Source organism: Pleurodeles waltl, chromosome 5 (genome assembly GCF_031143425.1).
Source record: "Pleurodeles waltl isolate 20211129_DDA chromosome 5, aPleWal1.hap1.20221129, whole genome shotgun sequence".
Classification (NCBI taxonomy): Eukaryota; Metazoa; Chordata; class Amphibia; order Caudata; family Salamandridae; genus Pleurodeles; species Pleurodeles waltl.
In genome coordinates, this window is record NC_090444.1 from 1036755722 (window position 1) to 1036772964 (window position 17243).

The window sequence follows — 17243 nt, forward strand, 5'->3', positions numbered from 1 at the left end:
ACCACACTCTCATTAACAGACTCCACTCCATCTGCATACAGAAAAAACGGCCTCAAATGGATCGCCTCCTTTCTATCTGGATGAACAAAGAGCATTCGACTGCCTTTCTTCTTCTCCGCACCTAAGGACATCACCTATGGCTTTCCCCAGGGATCCTCCCTCAGTCACACCCTGTTCAACATCTACATGATCCCCCTCCTCCCCTTGCAGACACCATCAGATCTCACGGCCTCAACATAATCTCCTATGCTGATGACACCCACCTCATCCTCTCCCTCACAGAAGACTCAACTAGTGCCAAAATCATCTTCCATAGGGCCATGACAGACATAACCAAATCGATGAGAGACAGCTGCCTCAAGCTCAACTCCGACAAAACTTAAGTACTGATCTTTGGTAACAACCCCTCCAACCGGGACCACAGCTGGTGGCCAGTGGAACTCGGACCCATGCCCACACCTACAACCCAGACGTGCAACCTCGTCATAATCCTTGACAGCCAACTGACAATGAAACACCAAATAAACACAGTCGGCTCTGCATGCTTCTGCACCCTCAGCATGCTTTGCAAGATCTTCAGACAGATCCCCATTGACTCCAGAAAAAACAGTTCACAGGCCCTCATCTTTAGCCGCTTTGACTACTGCAACGCTCTCAACACCGGGCTGCCCGCCCAACTCCTCAGAAGACTACAGACCCTTCAGAACACTGCAGCCAGGTTCATCCTGGACCTACCAAAACTGACCCACATCGTCCCTCACCTCAGACACCTCCACTGGCTCCCCATCCAGAAGAGATGCCTGTTGAAAACCCTCATACAGGTCTACAAAGCACTACACGAACAAGGACCATCTTATATTAACCATCGCATAAACTTCCACCAGCCCGGAAGACACCTAGTTTCCACCATACTGGCCCTCGCACACACAAACCCACATCCACCAAAGCAGAGGCCGATCGTTCTCCTACACTGCCACCAAGGCCTGGAACTCTCTACCGCTACACTGCCAAACAGCACCAAACCTGAGTGAATCCCAGAAAAAGCTCGACCTGGCTTTTCAACAGAGACAAAGCACCCAGAGACCCTCAGGGGTGACAGTGCATGCTCTACAAATGGACTGATTGACTGACCTTGCATCCATCAAAAAAGCGCTGAAAATAAACCACTTCAAGGAAATTCGCTGCATGAGCAGGCTGTATTGGAGCCATCTCCTGACCCTCTTTTGAACTGAGCTTTACAAGTGAGATATCCTTTCTGCTTTGCCCGCTACCGATCACTGCTGAATCGGTTACTGAAACTTCAAACTGCTCACGAACTTCTGCACAGCGCCACTGGTGAAGGGTTAGAACTTTATAAATCATCCCAAAAAAACTATGGCAAATAAATACAGCTACAAACAAAACATTAAAATAATACGTTTCTTACCTACAATAGCAACTAATCTACGTTTAGCCCTATGCTTATTATTTATGAATTGTGGGAGGAGTTGAAATATTTGAGCACTGCAAAAAGCCTATAGCATATCATACAGTTCCTGAGGTACTACTCATATCATCCCATACACAATCCATGTACGTCTGGCCCCGCTGTTCCATATTTACGAGACTGCTATGGAGCATACAACAAACAGGTGCTTTAAAATGAATTCGCAAACTTACAATGTATACATGGAAGGAGGGAAGAGGATAGGGACCTTATAACAACGATATGTTTTTAAATGAAAATAAACAAGTCTTTCAGACAGTGACTTGCTTAGCAGTATCATAATGGATTTAATGTTCTTTACCATGTACACTGTCCGTTTCCTCAATATAAAATGTAATCGTTTCTTCTCCACAAGGTAGATACATGCTTATGTTTTTTTTGTAAAAAAAAATTCTTCAAAGTCACACCGAGAAATCCCATCAAAGTCTTACTTGAGTATGTCTTCTACGTGACATTTATTTCATATAAAGTACATTCAATAAGAAGTAAAAGGCTGTTATTACCCATTCTCTTGTTTGACATGTAGTCCGGTTTTTTCATCGATGACGTGAATCTTTACTGTTGGATGTAAAACGATCATGTCATTTTTAAGTTTATCAGTTCGATGTATGTAAATTCCCAAGACAAGGCTTTCATCTATTAAACGTTTGTAGTACATTTCATTTTTAATTGCGTTTTCAGCAATGACATCCGGGTTATTCTCTGAAAATGAAAGAAAAATACAGATGTAAAGTGTAATTTGAAAGCAATATAAAATTAAGAAATGCCAAGAGAGTGAAGTATTTTCTCATCCTTAACTGTGAATTGTGATTTGTGGATAGAACAATGTGTTACCAAAAAAGGTAATTGGGAACAAAAGCCAGCCATCAGAAAAAGAAAACGAATCTACATATGCTTCTCAAACTGTTATATATTTTGAAGAGTCACACAATGAGAATATTTCCATCGAGGTTTACACGTCAAATAAAAATCCAAACAGTGACTGGGTTATTTTCCTCATTGCCCCAATGGATGAAAATATAACCATTGAAATAATTTACAGCACAGGTGAAGCTATAATAAGCTACTAACTTAACGGATATGTCATATGTAAATCTAGGAATGTTATCAATGCTAGACAAGCAATCTTTCCTAAGCATATTTTTCAAAGGAAAGATACCATATCCCTGAAGCATTTTCTACAATTAGTGGAAAATAAACAGTTTCGACAAAATGTGTATTTCGTACTACGTAAGGGCTAGAAAAATAGTTCCTCGATCTGATTTTCTTTATCAGACACACAGTTTTCCAAGCACAACAAAATAATGAAAGCAACGAAATACATGTCCTAATCAGTGGTGTCTACTTGAATATGCTCTGCAGTCAGGGCCGAGATGCAGAACCCTTCACTTCTACAGGCAAATGCTCTTATGAAGCAAATAGTCCCTCTACAATACCATTTCTTTAATATAAATGAACATTTACTAAAGTCAATTAGACAGTATCATTTCATGTTTAACTAAACCGTTCACAATAAATATTTTCTTGTACAAAAAAAAAATCATGCTTACAGTATCACAGTTAAATATACATGAATAATAAACAGAGTAACATCCACACTTTATTGAGTTCCCAACACACGTTCTGTATTTATCGCAAGTTCTCATACTAAGAACATTTTTTCTTTTGATAATAACTTTAGCTCTGTTTGATCAATCAACACACTTTCAGCAAAAAATGTGTTTCTTGTAGATCAATCTTGGAAAGGGTTGAGATATCTGGTTAAGAGGAGAGGAGTTACACCGGATTCCCAAGAATACGTTTTCCCCATTTAAAATCCCACTTGGAAATTGTGCTCTGAAGCAGAAACAATGATGAACCGAATATCTCTAACCTTGGGAAGATAAGGACCCTCATGCAGTCAACGCATGTTCTGCTTTGGTGTGAATCTCTTTTGCAGCTTTAAAGCCTGAAACGAGTGGGTCTAGAAATGGACAGACATATATATGTACCTGTCTGCTCGGCGAATCAAAAATGTATCTCTGAACTGACCTTATGCTTGGCTGCAGGAGCTAAATATGTTTAAATCAAGCAGCCATTTTGAGGTTCAAGGACCCGAACAGACAGAAGCGAATCTTGTGGAAAAAATGTATGTGAGGGCATAAGGGAGGTGGGAGAGACACCTTATACCCGAGCTGAAAAGGGCACATCCCAGAGAAGAGGAAAATACACGATTTCAGTGAAACAAAACATATATGTCTAATTGTTCTGCAAAGTAATATGCAGGTACGTTTATACTAAAAAGGACAAAAAAATGGGTACTGAGATCCTTGAAGAGATGAACATTTTTGAACAAGCAAAGGAAGTTGTACCAGACCGTGGAGCAGGTTCAGCAGGCCTGGTTATTAGATGCAAGACATTTAGCATCATGCCTGTATCGGAACATAGCACGGAATCCAATATGAAAAAACATTTGGCAGTGAAACGGTGTACAGGGGAAGGCCATAGACACAGCAGTCACTAGGGTCGAGGTCAGAGGCCCTCAGCAAAAGGCAAGGCCTTGTGCCCAACAAACACAGTCTCGGTGCTTGGATAAGGGGCTCGGGCTTGGATAAGGGGCTCCTGCGGAGGCTACGCCCTGTATCTGTGCCAGCTGGGCATGTAAACAGAGCAGGCCCAGTAGAAACTGTAAGTTTAGCTTACTTTAAGTAAAATTGAGTAGTCCCGATTTTGAAATAGCTCAAATTTGATTCAAATGATTCGTACTAATCTCAACTTTTCGCATTAATTTGAATTGGTATGTAGTGCTTTTAAGTGCTATTTGTTGATTTCATTTGGATAATATCTGGTTTCCTGTTTCTATCGTTGTTTAACCAATTTATAATGGATGATCTGGTTGTAATAATTCTAAACTGTTTTTATTGGTTCCAACTGATTTCATGCCGTACATACTGATTTCTGTACATACTATTTCAACAAGTCTACTGAGGCTGGAGTCTTCGACATGGCATTTTCAAAGACCATTAAGATGACCATGCCTCATGGATACGGTGAGCAGGAGACCACAGAATATGTGTTAGTTTGCATTACAAGTAGATAATCATGATATCTTTTTAACCAAGTTGCTCTTACATACATAGTCACAACAGGGTTTGAGCAGCCTCTTCAAAGTTCCTGGACAGTTCCTGGTTGTAAACCCTGCCTGAGAATAAGCTCTGTCTTGACAACAAGTTTGGTTTTGTGCGATTCAACGTTATTTTGTTATTGCTTCCAAAATACCTTCCCTGTGGGGTTTTAACCAGTTGGCATAAAACTTTGCAAGATCAAACTTAGTAAGCTACATTTTGTTTTGCACAGGTTTCTCAAATGGCCTGAAATTTATGAACCAGAAAATGATTTTCCATGAACTAAAGAACCGAACCAAAACTATAGTCACTATTGTGACGCTTTCATTAAAGACAAATGTTCATCACACAACGTTAGGAAGAATGTCGAGCTCAAATAGTAAACACTGCCAGAGAGCTGCAGAATATAACAGTCAACAGCTTTAGGCCTGTATTACAACTTGCTCAGAAATGGTGGTATATTGTACTGGAAATGAGTTAGGCAGTTTGGTGCCATAGGCATCTTTGTTGCTGTTAGGTTTCCTGCTAGCTGGAACATATTTTATGGATTATCTTTCTGGAGACAGTTGCACATTGTGACATTCTGAAGCAGATAAAATCTAAAACAAATTAATCTTCACTATACAAACCATTTTTTGATTTATTCTTTGTCTTTTTCATTTTAGTCTTCTTTTGGTAAGACTCTTTTTCCTCTCTTCCATTTTCCATATTTGGTACATTTCTCTTGTCACCATCTTCGGCAAGTGTTATGCTCAATGGTACCTTCTTTGTGATGTTGGACTCTTCAGAAGGACTAGCTTTAAGTTCAGAAATGGACATAACACTGCAATACAAAATACAGTTTCCTTTTAATTCATGTTTTGGGCCTGTTGTGAAGTTATGTGTACATTCCCACATATAAGTAGACTACGTCAGCATGCTGTTCCACATAACGGGAAGGAGCTTGGAACTTTTGATTGCCTCAAGTGACACAGAGGGCATCCACTGCAACATGAAGGTGGTGGATGGAATCACTGTATTGATCTCAGCCACTTGCAATCACTCTCGGCCGCATCCGAATCCATCGTTTTTCACCTACCGTGCCACCTCAGTTTGAACCCAGTCATATGCAAATCAGTTTTGACCCTACTCCAATGGAAACAGTCTAGTCCAAACTGACAGGGCAGGTCCTTCCTGAACTGGAACATAAGCAAACCAGGATTGGTTTCACCCTTATTAGGGCTCATCAGCAAGGTCTAGTTAGGTCCCAGTGGCACAGTGAGCACAGGACCCACACAGGCCATACCTGTCGCACTTTGGCAGTCGACTGCAACAACAACAAGGTGATGGATGAGATGCCTGACTTAATCCCAGGCATTGGCAATAACTCGGGTTGTATCCCAAACCATTGTTTTTTGTATACTCACGTGAAACAGAATCATGAACAAGTGAGTTTTATGGCACACACCACAAGTTAAGTAAACTAAATATGTACAGTGTACCACTGCCACATTAAAGCAGATTGAGCAGCAATCAATCACAAAGTGTGCTTAAACTTCAGATAATTGGACACTTTGTAGAGGTCATCTTGAAGAATGCTTACGATTCAGATGCTTAACAAATGTGTTCCTCACTCCTTTGGTACAACGAGGAGACGTTACAATTACAGTGTACGAGGCAGGCGATTATTAAATTAAATGCATAGAAGCAATTAATAGTTGATGCTAGATATCATGTTCTTATTATTATTCAATTTAGGTTTTAGAACCAAAAACGCTGACTTGCATCTAAAAAGGGGTTACAAATTGTGTGTAAATTAGGAGCGAACAGACACAAATGCAACGTTATGGACAACGGAATGGTGAATAACCTGCACAATCTGTGCAGGTTATTCACCCTTCTGAGATTTCAAACTTGTATACTAGTATTAATTCAATACCAGCTTATTGGCACACTCAATGCCGTTTCAAATTAGCCAGTGCACAATCTGCACCCACATTTTATGGTTCCATCATTAACAGACCTCAGTGTTGGGTGGTAATGAAGATCACCCATTTTCTAGAGGAAAATTCTAAATCCAGAGGAGAAAACACTGGATGATTTTGCTCCACTATAGGGATAATATGATGAAAATATTGATCTCGTGATTCTTCCCCAAGTTAGGATTTTTCTCTGGAAATTGGAGAATTTTAACTGCCACAGAATGCTAATCAAGCCCTGAAAGTTTTGCAAGTTACAACTTAACATACGCACACGCACAACTTAACCCTGTCACAAACTATGCTTTTTTAAGCTACTCTAAGCAGGGCTGGAGTTGCTTGGTGGTGATTTCATGTTTATGAAGATGCATACGAGGCAGAGTCAGAGCAGGAGCAAGGAGGCCGTTCGGTGTAGCTTGGAGCCCATAGAGAGTTCCTATGCCCTGCGACTTGCCCCGTTAAAGGGGGGGGTGGCTGCCGGGTTGCTGGAGCTTGCACTGCCCTACCACTACTGTGCCGACCCCATGTGGCACGCAGTGGTGGCCCAGCACCCTGCCGCTGTCTGAAGTAGTCCACGACCCACCCACCCACGCCCGAGAGCCAGAGAGCCCCACAACAGCAGCTGCACCACCCTTACATCGCCTGAGGGAGCCTTCAGCTCCAAGCAATAGAAGAACAGGCAGGGAAAGGCAGGAAGGATGGGTAAGAGCTTTGAGAAAGGAGAAAGAGCCGGCCTGTCACAGCTCATGGGTGAGCCGAGGAAACCAGTTGTAAAGGAAGCAGGCCGGCTTAGGACTGGGTGCGTCTAGGCCTAGGTAGCCTCTTCCTGGGATTATTTGACTATTGTCTACTGACTATTATACAGAGTTGCCAGCCAGTTTGAGTGTGAAATACCGACTACTAAAGATACAACCTTGAACTGAATATTGGAAATTGGATATTGACGTTGGTACACTCCCGCAGTAATTGCCTCTTTATAGTTGCCTGAGTGGTTGCCTCATTGGTTATGACCTATATTGGGGAAAAAAGCACTTTAGGCATCCTTCGGTACTCTGAGGTACTTTGACAGTACTAGAAAAATACCCTGGAAAATCACATCTGAACATTTTGAACACTTTGAGTACTCTGAACATCCTTGCAGTGCAGTGCAATGCACAAGAGCCTGTAAGGTGAGGCGGCTTTGTTGGTGAGCTTGTGTTCTTGCGCCCCCCGCCACTAAGTTACGCCAGCTTAACAATCTAAACATCTCGTAAGCGCCTGAGAATGAGATCAGGCAGAACAAGAGGCAAGGCCCCAGTCTCTAGTAAGAGAAAAAGGGATCCAGTATCAAGTGAAACAGCATCGAAACGACGGGCAAAGAGTGCATTTCGGACATCTAGGGCAACTAGCACAAATAGTATCATTGCCAGGAGCTCATCTATAGAGTACAGCTGATTGGATAGGGAGAATGCAACAGGAACAGCTCGGGAAGCAGTCGATAATTCCCACAACGGACCTCAAAAGAAGGGAACAGGGGCCTACTCCAACAAACTGAATATCATAAGATGAGTGACTTTTTTCTGATCTCAAGTGAGCAAGGTGGTGAGATGGTACCAAGCGGATTCCATCAGTAAGGCACAGATAATCCCCATCTATCTGCCCAGGTGCCTTTGATCAAAGGAAGTAACGAGGCCTGAGGAGAATTCCTGCCCCAAAGCCTCCTCTCCCCAATAATTTTGATAACGAAAAATCAGCACCTGCATAGTGGGTCCATCGTAGCCGTCCTCCCGGAGGTGAATCAAGAGGCTGGAACCTTAATGGGTGGCAGGGGCATTAACACCAGCATCAGTGGGACAGGAACTCATCGAGCCATGGAATGCTGCAACATAAAGTCTCACAAACAAACCAGCTCAATGATTTTACCATATGCTCATTTAAGGAAGTAGATGATAGACTATTTCAACTGCCAGTAATTCTGGAAGGAATACTAGGGGAGTTCAAACCAGCCCCGTAAGGAGGGGCACCCAGCTCAAGTTGTCATCAGCAAATCCATCTGCGGGTCGTTTGGAGTGCAGTTATCCAATGGAGCAGAGGTCCTGTTGGACAACAGATCCCACAGAGGGAGTTGACACAAGGCCAGGTTTAAAAGAAAAACAAAGAAGCACCTCTGGGATGTATGAGGCCCTTGCTCATTTATCAAGTTCAACAGAAATAGAAATGCACAATCCACGCATATGACCAAGACAGAGTGGAAGCGTGCAAGAAAGGGCAGGATGGATGCCCGTCTCAGCTATGCATGTACGGCAAAATTAACCATAGCAGCAACAGAGGAAGGCAAGTAGCCAAAGTTACAGCAAAACTCCGGTGGCAGTCCCAAGCAACTCTTCCCGGTAGTGGCGATCAATGTGCCTGATCTAGAAGTTAAACCAACAGTAAAGTCCTGATTACTTCACGTGGAGCCAAGGCATATGGAAGCAAACATGTCCTCAGGTAGTCGACAGGACCTGGCTCGAAGGATAAGGGGCCCTGGGCCGGTTAGCTGTAGTCATGGGATGTGTTGTCAAATGGGAAGTCCCAAAAGAAAAGAAAATCAACCTACATCCCTGACATATCAGGCCCCTCAAGCATCAAGGCCACAATCACCTGCAAATGCGTCCCCAGAGGCAAGCAGAGGCTCGGGCAGTGGGCAACTAGGAATAACAACCCACATCACATCGATAGGAAGGGACCGCACCAACATTTTTCTTAGCCCCACTGTATCACGGTGAATGCATATGGCTCAGCAAAAATCGAGCACCAACAACCATCAAAATTTGACCGACGTGGAGCAGGGGCGCCAGCACTTTGAATTCCTGAATTCAAGTATAGGAGCCCTCAGGATGTACTTAACCACACAAGGATCTTAAAATTAATAAAGGCACTTCCCAGCCTAGACCATATGACCTCTGAAGATATCCTGGCTATAAAGTTTTTGCAAGCAAGAAGGAGACAGTACTCGGACCCAACCCTAGTCATGTTTGTAGCTTCAGATCTCCCTGTTCAGGTCCTAGAACGGAAAAAGCTTGTGAAAGCATGGGATATTGAGGTAACAACCTACTAAGGAGACAGACACCCATACCTGTTATTAGAGGAGAGTTGTTTTGACAAGAAGACAGACCTACCCTGGTCCATCCTGTGAGGGACAAATGGGACATTGAACTCTGGGGAAGTCAATAAAGGAGCTGTAAGTCAGTCCAATAGGACAGTCCAAATTTCAAGAGAAGAGGAGCACCGGAAAATCATAACGAAATGTGACCTTTAAGACAAATGGAGCTGGTTGCCCACAGTGCTATCACAGAGAGGGAACGAACCATAGGAATTGAATAACAACACAGCTGCTCACAGCTAAACAGAAGGGCCTGAGTATTTGCTTCTAGAGTATAGGGAGCCTGCAGGTAAAAATGGAAGACCCAGCTGCAACTCAAATTCTAGGAGCATTCCATATAATAATGATACAAGAGTCATGGGCACAAACGAGCCTATTCGGAAGGGCAAAAGGTGGCCTGGCGATGTATATCATTACCAATGTCTCTGTTAATATCTCCGACCGCCATGTGGATGAACAGCCCTTTCTGTCTGTCCACCTGGATGGCTGGGAAAAGAACCTACATGAACCCCTTATTCTTATAAATGTATACATCAACCCGAAAAGGAAGGCCGCAGCAGCAGATAAACTTGCTGCACACCTGCTTTACTTTAAAAATTCAATCTGCCCGGCATACTGGCTAGTTTTAGGCGATTTCAATCTTAACTTATTGCATCGTCCCAATGAGGAGCATGTAGAAATAGCCAGGTTTGTTCCATGTCAAAGCATGCCACCTTTCACTAGAAAAGACAAGATTGGAGAGAAGTTAATAAAGGCATGTGAGCTAACTGGACTGTTTACCTTGAATGGTTGGAAACCAACAGAAATCCCTCCAATATGGACAAGAGCCTCGGGTGAATCAGTGTCATATATAGACTACACGTTAGTAAACTTTCCATTGTTTAAGAAAGTAAGTGACTACAGTGTCAGATCATGAGAAGAGTGAACATCATCCACAGATAATTATGGTTCAGATAACTGTGCACAGCACGAAGCAGTAGCAGTCCTCAAGAGGGAGATTGCCACTGAAAATCGAAAGCGTTTTAAGTGGAATTCCGGTTCAGTCAAGGCCCAAGCAGAGTAGGCAGTGGATAGCCTGGAATGTAAGGCAGCAGAAAATGCAAACATTCCCTAAAAAATTAATAGACCTAGCCTCTTTCAAGGGAGTGACAAGGAAGACCATCTGGGCCACCGCCCAAAAAAAATCAAACAAGAAACATTAGGCGCTAAACTGCTGCATGCAACGGGCTCAGTCGACTTAAAACAATTTTGGAAACTCATTAATAACATTGAAAAAGGCCCAAAAGCTGCCCATAATGGAAATATATGTGAGGAGGCTTAGGTCGGTGTTTTGCTTTACTGCTGACCAAGCCAAAATACCTACACGCTGAAAAGAGTCAAAAAAATCTCTGGAATGCACCTCCTAGTTCCAAAGAAGACATTTATTAAATCACTCTGCAAGGCTTGTAAATGAAGGTCAGTACAACCGAAAGTGCACTTTTAAAATGAAAGCAACAATAAAGTGAGAACATGTACAAAGAATCGTCGGTCTATAAACAGCAAATATATACATGCAAAGGTACAGATAGCTATATTTATATATATATATATATATATATATATATATATATATATATATATATATATATATATATATATATATATATATATTCATACACAATGCAAAACAAATAATTAGTAAAACATTCATCACCATGGGGCACAGCTGCTTCTTCATCTTTCTTTCAGTAGCTTCAAACCGTAGACTCCAAGATTGTCAGTGGAAGAGAAAGAGATCTACCCTCATGGGATGTCAGGCATTTGACGTCTCAATCCTGACCAAAGTCTCTGAATCCCCCACTGTCAATCCTGGGTTTGTTATATACCTTAAAAAAACGAGAGAGGAGATTTCTAGAAAAAACAATCTGCTCCCTGTTAATCAAAGCTACTTCAGGTCCCCTTTAAAAGACACGCGTTGGAACTGGCCAGGTTCTCAAGGTGTCTCTCCCAAAACTAAACCGTTCCCTGCCGGACCATAAACATCATTCTCGTACATCCTTATCTTGCTGACTGACTGACTCCTCCACGTTATGTCCCTAGCCCTTGATGAGAAAGAACACGCAGACACGCAGAATAAAAACATGAACGAGAAAACACGTTGCATAACATGTTATGCACAGAAAAATACTTGCACCTTTAACGTAGCGGCGAAGTTAAGGCTAAGCTGAATACAAAATGGAGTCTGTAACTCGTGACCACTAATGTGACGGTGGACAGCTAAATCAAGTGCAAAATGGTGCCGCATGGAGTCAGTGGTCAAAACACAAATATCATTACACTCCACCCTTTGACCAATGACTCGTATACCCTATAGGTTTAAAATCAACTTTTTTCGGTCTAAACATTGCAAGCAAACTAGGAATACATTGTACACAGCAACATAATGATATAATCTCCAAAACTTTGCGCAATTGCCCAAAATCAGGTAACCACTGGAACAACCAGTCTCACCATCCCTGATCCACATCCTGTTTTACCCCTTTCACTAATGTATGTAGTGTATCAATGTGGGCCTGGACAGATTTAGAGTGGTCTGAAAGGTTAAAACAACACATGCCTTCAAATTCAGTACAACTGTGATTAGTCTATGGCAGTCCTGTTTTGTAATGCAGCTTTTCTAGTACCACATACATCCAATACAAAATTCAGATAAAGCAAAAGAAGTATGGTTAATGTTTTTAACTATTAGACATGCTAACTTGCTGAGCAGTCTGGTATTATATACAGCTAAGCCAGGCACACCTACAATAGAAAGACTTAAGCTAATATGTTTGAATTTGGATAATAATTGAATATCAGAATCACAATCTTCACTTAATTGCATTGTGTCTCTAGGATATCGAGTATGTACAGAGTTAGATGGAAACATCATGAGTCCCAAGCGTGTAAAAGTACGCGGTCCGCCTGTTATGTTAGCTGGAATGTAGGTAAAAGTGAGGTTCCCACAGGAGAACAGCCAGCCAGCTGGCAACTTGACATGTTTAATGTGACTGGCAGCAGTCACCAGATGATGACAAGCCATGTGATTAAACAAATTCTTACTTTGTTGATCCGTTCGGTAAAAGCACAAAACTTTATGTTCCCATGGTATGTCTTGAGAGGTTGATTTTTTCTTTTCTAAATGCAATTGAATTAATTTCCCAATATCACCAGAATTGCAGGACATGTACTAACACACATCACCGGTAGTAATGTATGTAATTATCTGAGTGAGATTGTCCCACTTCTCATCGGTCGCTTCTTGACAGTTCCAGAAATACTCCTAGGGACTGAAATGCATTTCTACATCATGTTCTTGCACATCTTTACCCTGGTTAGTGGCATTGAAAATTTCTAACAAGGTGCTCGTTGGTGTTAGTATGGCGACTAAACAGGTTGACAAAACATCCACAGTGCTTCTCATGGCGCCCATGCAGAAGTCAGATCTGTTGAGCACGGTCTGCGCCAAATTAATCCATATATTGTCGTTTAGATGTAGTAGAGGTGTTTCGCGACATGATCGATCAATCAGGTTGAAATTGGGGTGTTGGGTCCCTCCCGACGCCACACACACACGCCCGAAAGGAGACCACACGGCACACTCACAGCAAAGGCAAGCTGTAGTATGATCTGAAAAAGAAACAAGTATGATAATTCTCCTAAATAACATTTGTCAGCTGGGATATGTTCCCATTTTTCCTTTCCTGGTTTCATGATCAGCAGGACATTATTGGTGCCCTTTGCTATAATTTCTGCAGGTTCTGGAGGGCCATTTGGGGTTTCCACCCACACTTTAGCACCACTGTTTTTGTCAGTTGAACCAAAACCTTCCTCCCCACGTACAGTAAGAAGGGCTGGGGCAGTACCCTTCCTCACCAATCCTCCATACTCTGGAATTATGACAAGTTGGGCAATTCTGTCTCAAATCTGTATGAATAAATCAACTTCTCCGCTATTCAACAGAATAGCTTTGATTTCTCCTTGGTAATCTGCATCAATCACTCTCCCTAAAACCTGAATACCTTTGAGGGCCAACCCAGACCTGGGAGCAAACAATCCAAAATGCTCCAGGGGAATATGTATTCCAACACCTGTCTCACACAGTGCCATGTCTCATGGTTTCAGTCTATAAGCTTGTAAAACATGTAAGTCAAGACCTGCAGATTCGGGTGTGGCTCTGTAAGGAGCTAAAGCTCCAGATTTTATTTCCCAGTACGTAATTCTATTGGTGACCACATGTGGTTGTATCTGCAAAGCTGGAGTTAGCATTCGCATCAGGGGTGTTTCAGCATTTGTTAATGGTCTGTTATTCAGAATCTGAAGGGCTTCACTTAAGTTCTCTCTCCAGTTTTTCGAAGTCCCATCAGAAACTTTTCATAACTGAGCTTTCAGTAAGCCATTCATTCTCTCAATCAGTCCTGAGGCTTGTGGATAGTAAGAGATATGATATAGCCACTCGATATTGTGCTGAAAACAGTAGTTCCTCTTGGTGAGGAATAAGAATTAACCTCCACGACAGTGGTTGTACCATAAAGAACTTTCTGTACCGAGGAGGTTTGTGAGTAATATATCACATTTATTAGAAATATAAATTCAACAATTTAAAGTAATCGAGGTGTTCCTGTATAACAGCGCAGTGTGAGTGAATTATGTGTTAGGATAAGTGTTGCAGTACTATTTACATGGAACCTAAAACCAAACTGTGGTTAAAAGCATGAGGTCTCAAATAAGCACCTATAACCATAGGTACTGTGAGCCTGCTGAATTTTTCAAGTCAATCCACAATTTCTAATACAATGTCGACGTTTCGACCCCAATCAAAGAAATTAATTCAGGCAGGTCATCATCAGGACAGAATATTGAAATAGGAAGCACCTAAAATACAATACAGAAAGCATGTATCAGTACTTTGCCCTCCATCTGGTCAGCATCTATTAATTCAACAGTACACCATATTGTATGGTTATATTATCAAATCCATATTTAACATGGGGACACTACTACTTTATGTGATAGTTAGTCGACCTCTTAAGAGACAGAAACAAAATGTACCTAATTAATTAAGAAAATAAACCAATTTGAAGACATACTCACCCCTATTTGATTGTACTCAGACACATCCTAGTCGTGTTAACAATAAAACTATACCTATTCGCCTTCCATCTCATGTAGCCCTGGTGATTAAATCAGAGCTGCACATCCTTAGCTTTAACATAGGACCACGCCAACAAGTTTAAAAAAAGACTTTAAACACTTGGCTCATTTTCATGGAACGATCTAAGACCTTCCTGAAGCCATTAGGTAACTATAAAGCAATTTTCAGGTTTATTTTCAAACCCTATACAGTAGCCTCGACCTTGTAAACAACAAGACCATTAATTATATATACATCATTTTTCTCTAGATGGCAAAGTAAAAAAGTGGTATAATTAACAACACACCAAGGCTACATGAGATGGAAGGCTCTTTTCCTCTAGGTTAACTAGGTCCCTCTCTAAGGATCATCGTACACCCACAGCCTGTCTGATACAAAACCCCCATATTACAGCCCTGAGAGCCTCCCATTCCCCATTAAGGTGGCTGGTTGTGCAGCAATTATGTATGATGGAAGTAATCACTAATCGAGTCGCAAGGGGGTCTGGGAACATTGGTTCCTTAAGGTGAGAAACCTTGAGTTGCAACAATGGTATGGGAGGCACCTATAAGCAGAGGGCTGTGATACAAAATTGTGCAGCTTAGGTATTTGCTACTTAATTAAGTATTCCATAGGCAGAATGTGTTAATCTATTTCTGACGAGCATGACAGTCTGTCCAGAAAGACATGCAATGTATGCACTGCTGAGCAGGGAAGAGTACTCTCTCCAATGTAAGATCTGTTGCTGCCAGCGGTCCACTAAGCCCCACTGGTGCAGGCAGTCCCAGACATCTTTGGCTAGCTGCACACTAGGTGATTCTGTCAGCGCAGCATAGACCTATTCAGATGTATGTCCAGAATGCAACTATAGTCCCCTCACAGTATCATCAGCCTGTGTACATTGAGGGTCAGCACTGGGGAGGTTTTCAAAGAAGTATTTGCTGCGTAATCGGGGCATAGATACTACCTATGGGCAGTTGCATGCTGTCAAGTTTCCCGCCCACAAGCACATACCTGCCTACTGGATCGATGTTGACTCTCAGTGGCTCAAACGGTATTCCCTGGTTGCACCATATAAAGGCTCCCCTGGCAAAGGACGATCTAGCACCAAAAAGACCATGTCTCTCCACTGTCTCTTTAACTTGGGCACTTCCCTGTTCAACAGAAGCGTTTCCTGTAGAAGAGCCATCTATGCCAGTGATTAAAAAATGCCAGTATCTTGTGCCTTTTACTGTGCAAGCCCATCCCTCACACTTTCATGTGAGAAAAGTTTATCTGATCTCACCCTCGCCACCTGTATCCGTCTCCATGTTGGGGTACCATGGCCAATACAGCCGTGAGCCAGAGTTCGTGCCCCCCATCGCCCTCCCTCAGCCAGCAGAATTTTTGTCCGCGCAAAGACACCTCTGGCCTGCTAAGATGGCCGACTGGATGTTTTAAGTCCGAGCTCCTGTCAGCACTGGTGATGCAAATGAGTCTACTGATCCCCTGAGGTGATACAACCACCCCTACACCGCGGTGAAAGTCAAAATCACAGAGAGAGGAAAAGAGGAGATCGAGGAAAGGAGCTGCTGAAGATCGCAATGAAAGAACAGAGGCACGGAGATTGAGACACTCAGAGCTGTCTGTACGGGAAATACTCAAATGCCCCAGGAGATCGAGGGCACAACATAAACAACAGAGCAGTGTTGTGGACGACAGAGCAGAGATGGCTGGAGGAGCAAATCTGTGACTGGTGACGCAGTGAGACACAGAGTGGTTAGTGTGACAAGCTGGCCACCAAGGTCTGGTGAGAGGAGGACGCTGACTGTGAGAAGGCCCGTACAGAGTGCGTCCTGGAGGTTGGCCAGGCGGAGACTGGCGGGAGCGACGGCCATATGGGGCTGAGTCCTGCTGCTCCTCACAGACAACGACTGAGCGAGGGACTGGTGCGGAGATCGTCCGCAGTCCTCCCGCGCAGTGGAACTGGGTGCCCGCCCGGCAGTCTGCCGACCAGCCCCCGACCAGATAGAGTGGAAGGCATGCCCTCTGAATGTGCACAAAGTAATAACATTATACCTTTCATTCTCCCTGCCTTTCCTCCTCTGCCTTTCTCCCTACTGCTCCCCCCCTCCCTGCCGGTGCTCGCACTGAGGGATGGTAAAAGGTGCACAGAGGACAGACACTGAGGATACAAACTTGTGATGCTGGATGCCTGCTGAAGGGGACCGGGGATAGCTGCTGCTTGGTAACAGGGGCCCGCTGCATGCTGCAAACACTGGACTGACTAGGCCCCACAGGTTAAAAAAAAGAGAGAGAAAATGGGGACTACAGTGTGGGGCAGGGATTATAGGGCTGCCCGCAGAAACAATGTACAGGGAAGAACTGAGGTGGCTCGTGCTAGACCAAAATCGGTGGTGAGCTGCCGAAACTGAAGTAC

The 17243-nt window shown here is 43.0% G+C and overlaps 1 protein-coding gene across 2 annotated transcripts in view; it reads right to left on the bottom strand.

Moving 5' to 3' along the window:
* Positions 1–17243, bottom strand: part of AHI1 (Abelson helper integration site 1) — a 922284-nt gene that overhangs the window by 822967 nt on the left and 82074 nt on the right. For both annotated transcript variants that reach the window (XM_069235204.1, XM_069235205.1), the window contains exons 5-6: positions 5220–5413; positions 1990–2188 (exon numbers count right to left, since the gene is read on the bottom strand). In XM_069235204.1, the coding sequence (XP_069091305.1) occupies positions 1990–2188; positions 5220–5413 (393 nt within the window). The remainder of the gene's footprint in view (positions 1–1989; positions 2189–5219; positions 5414–17243) is intronic.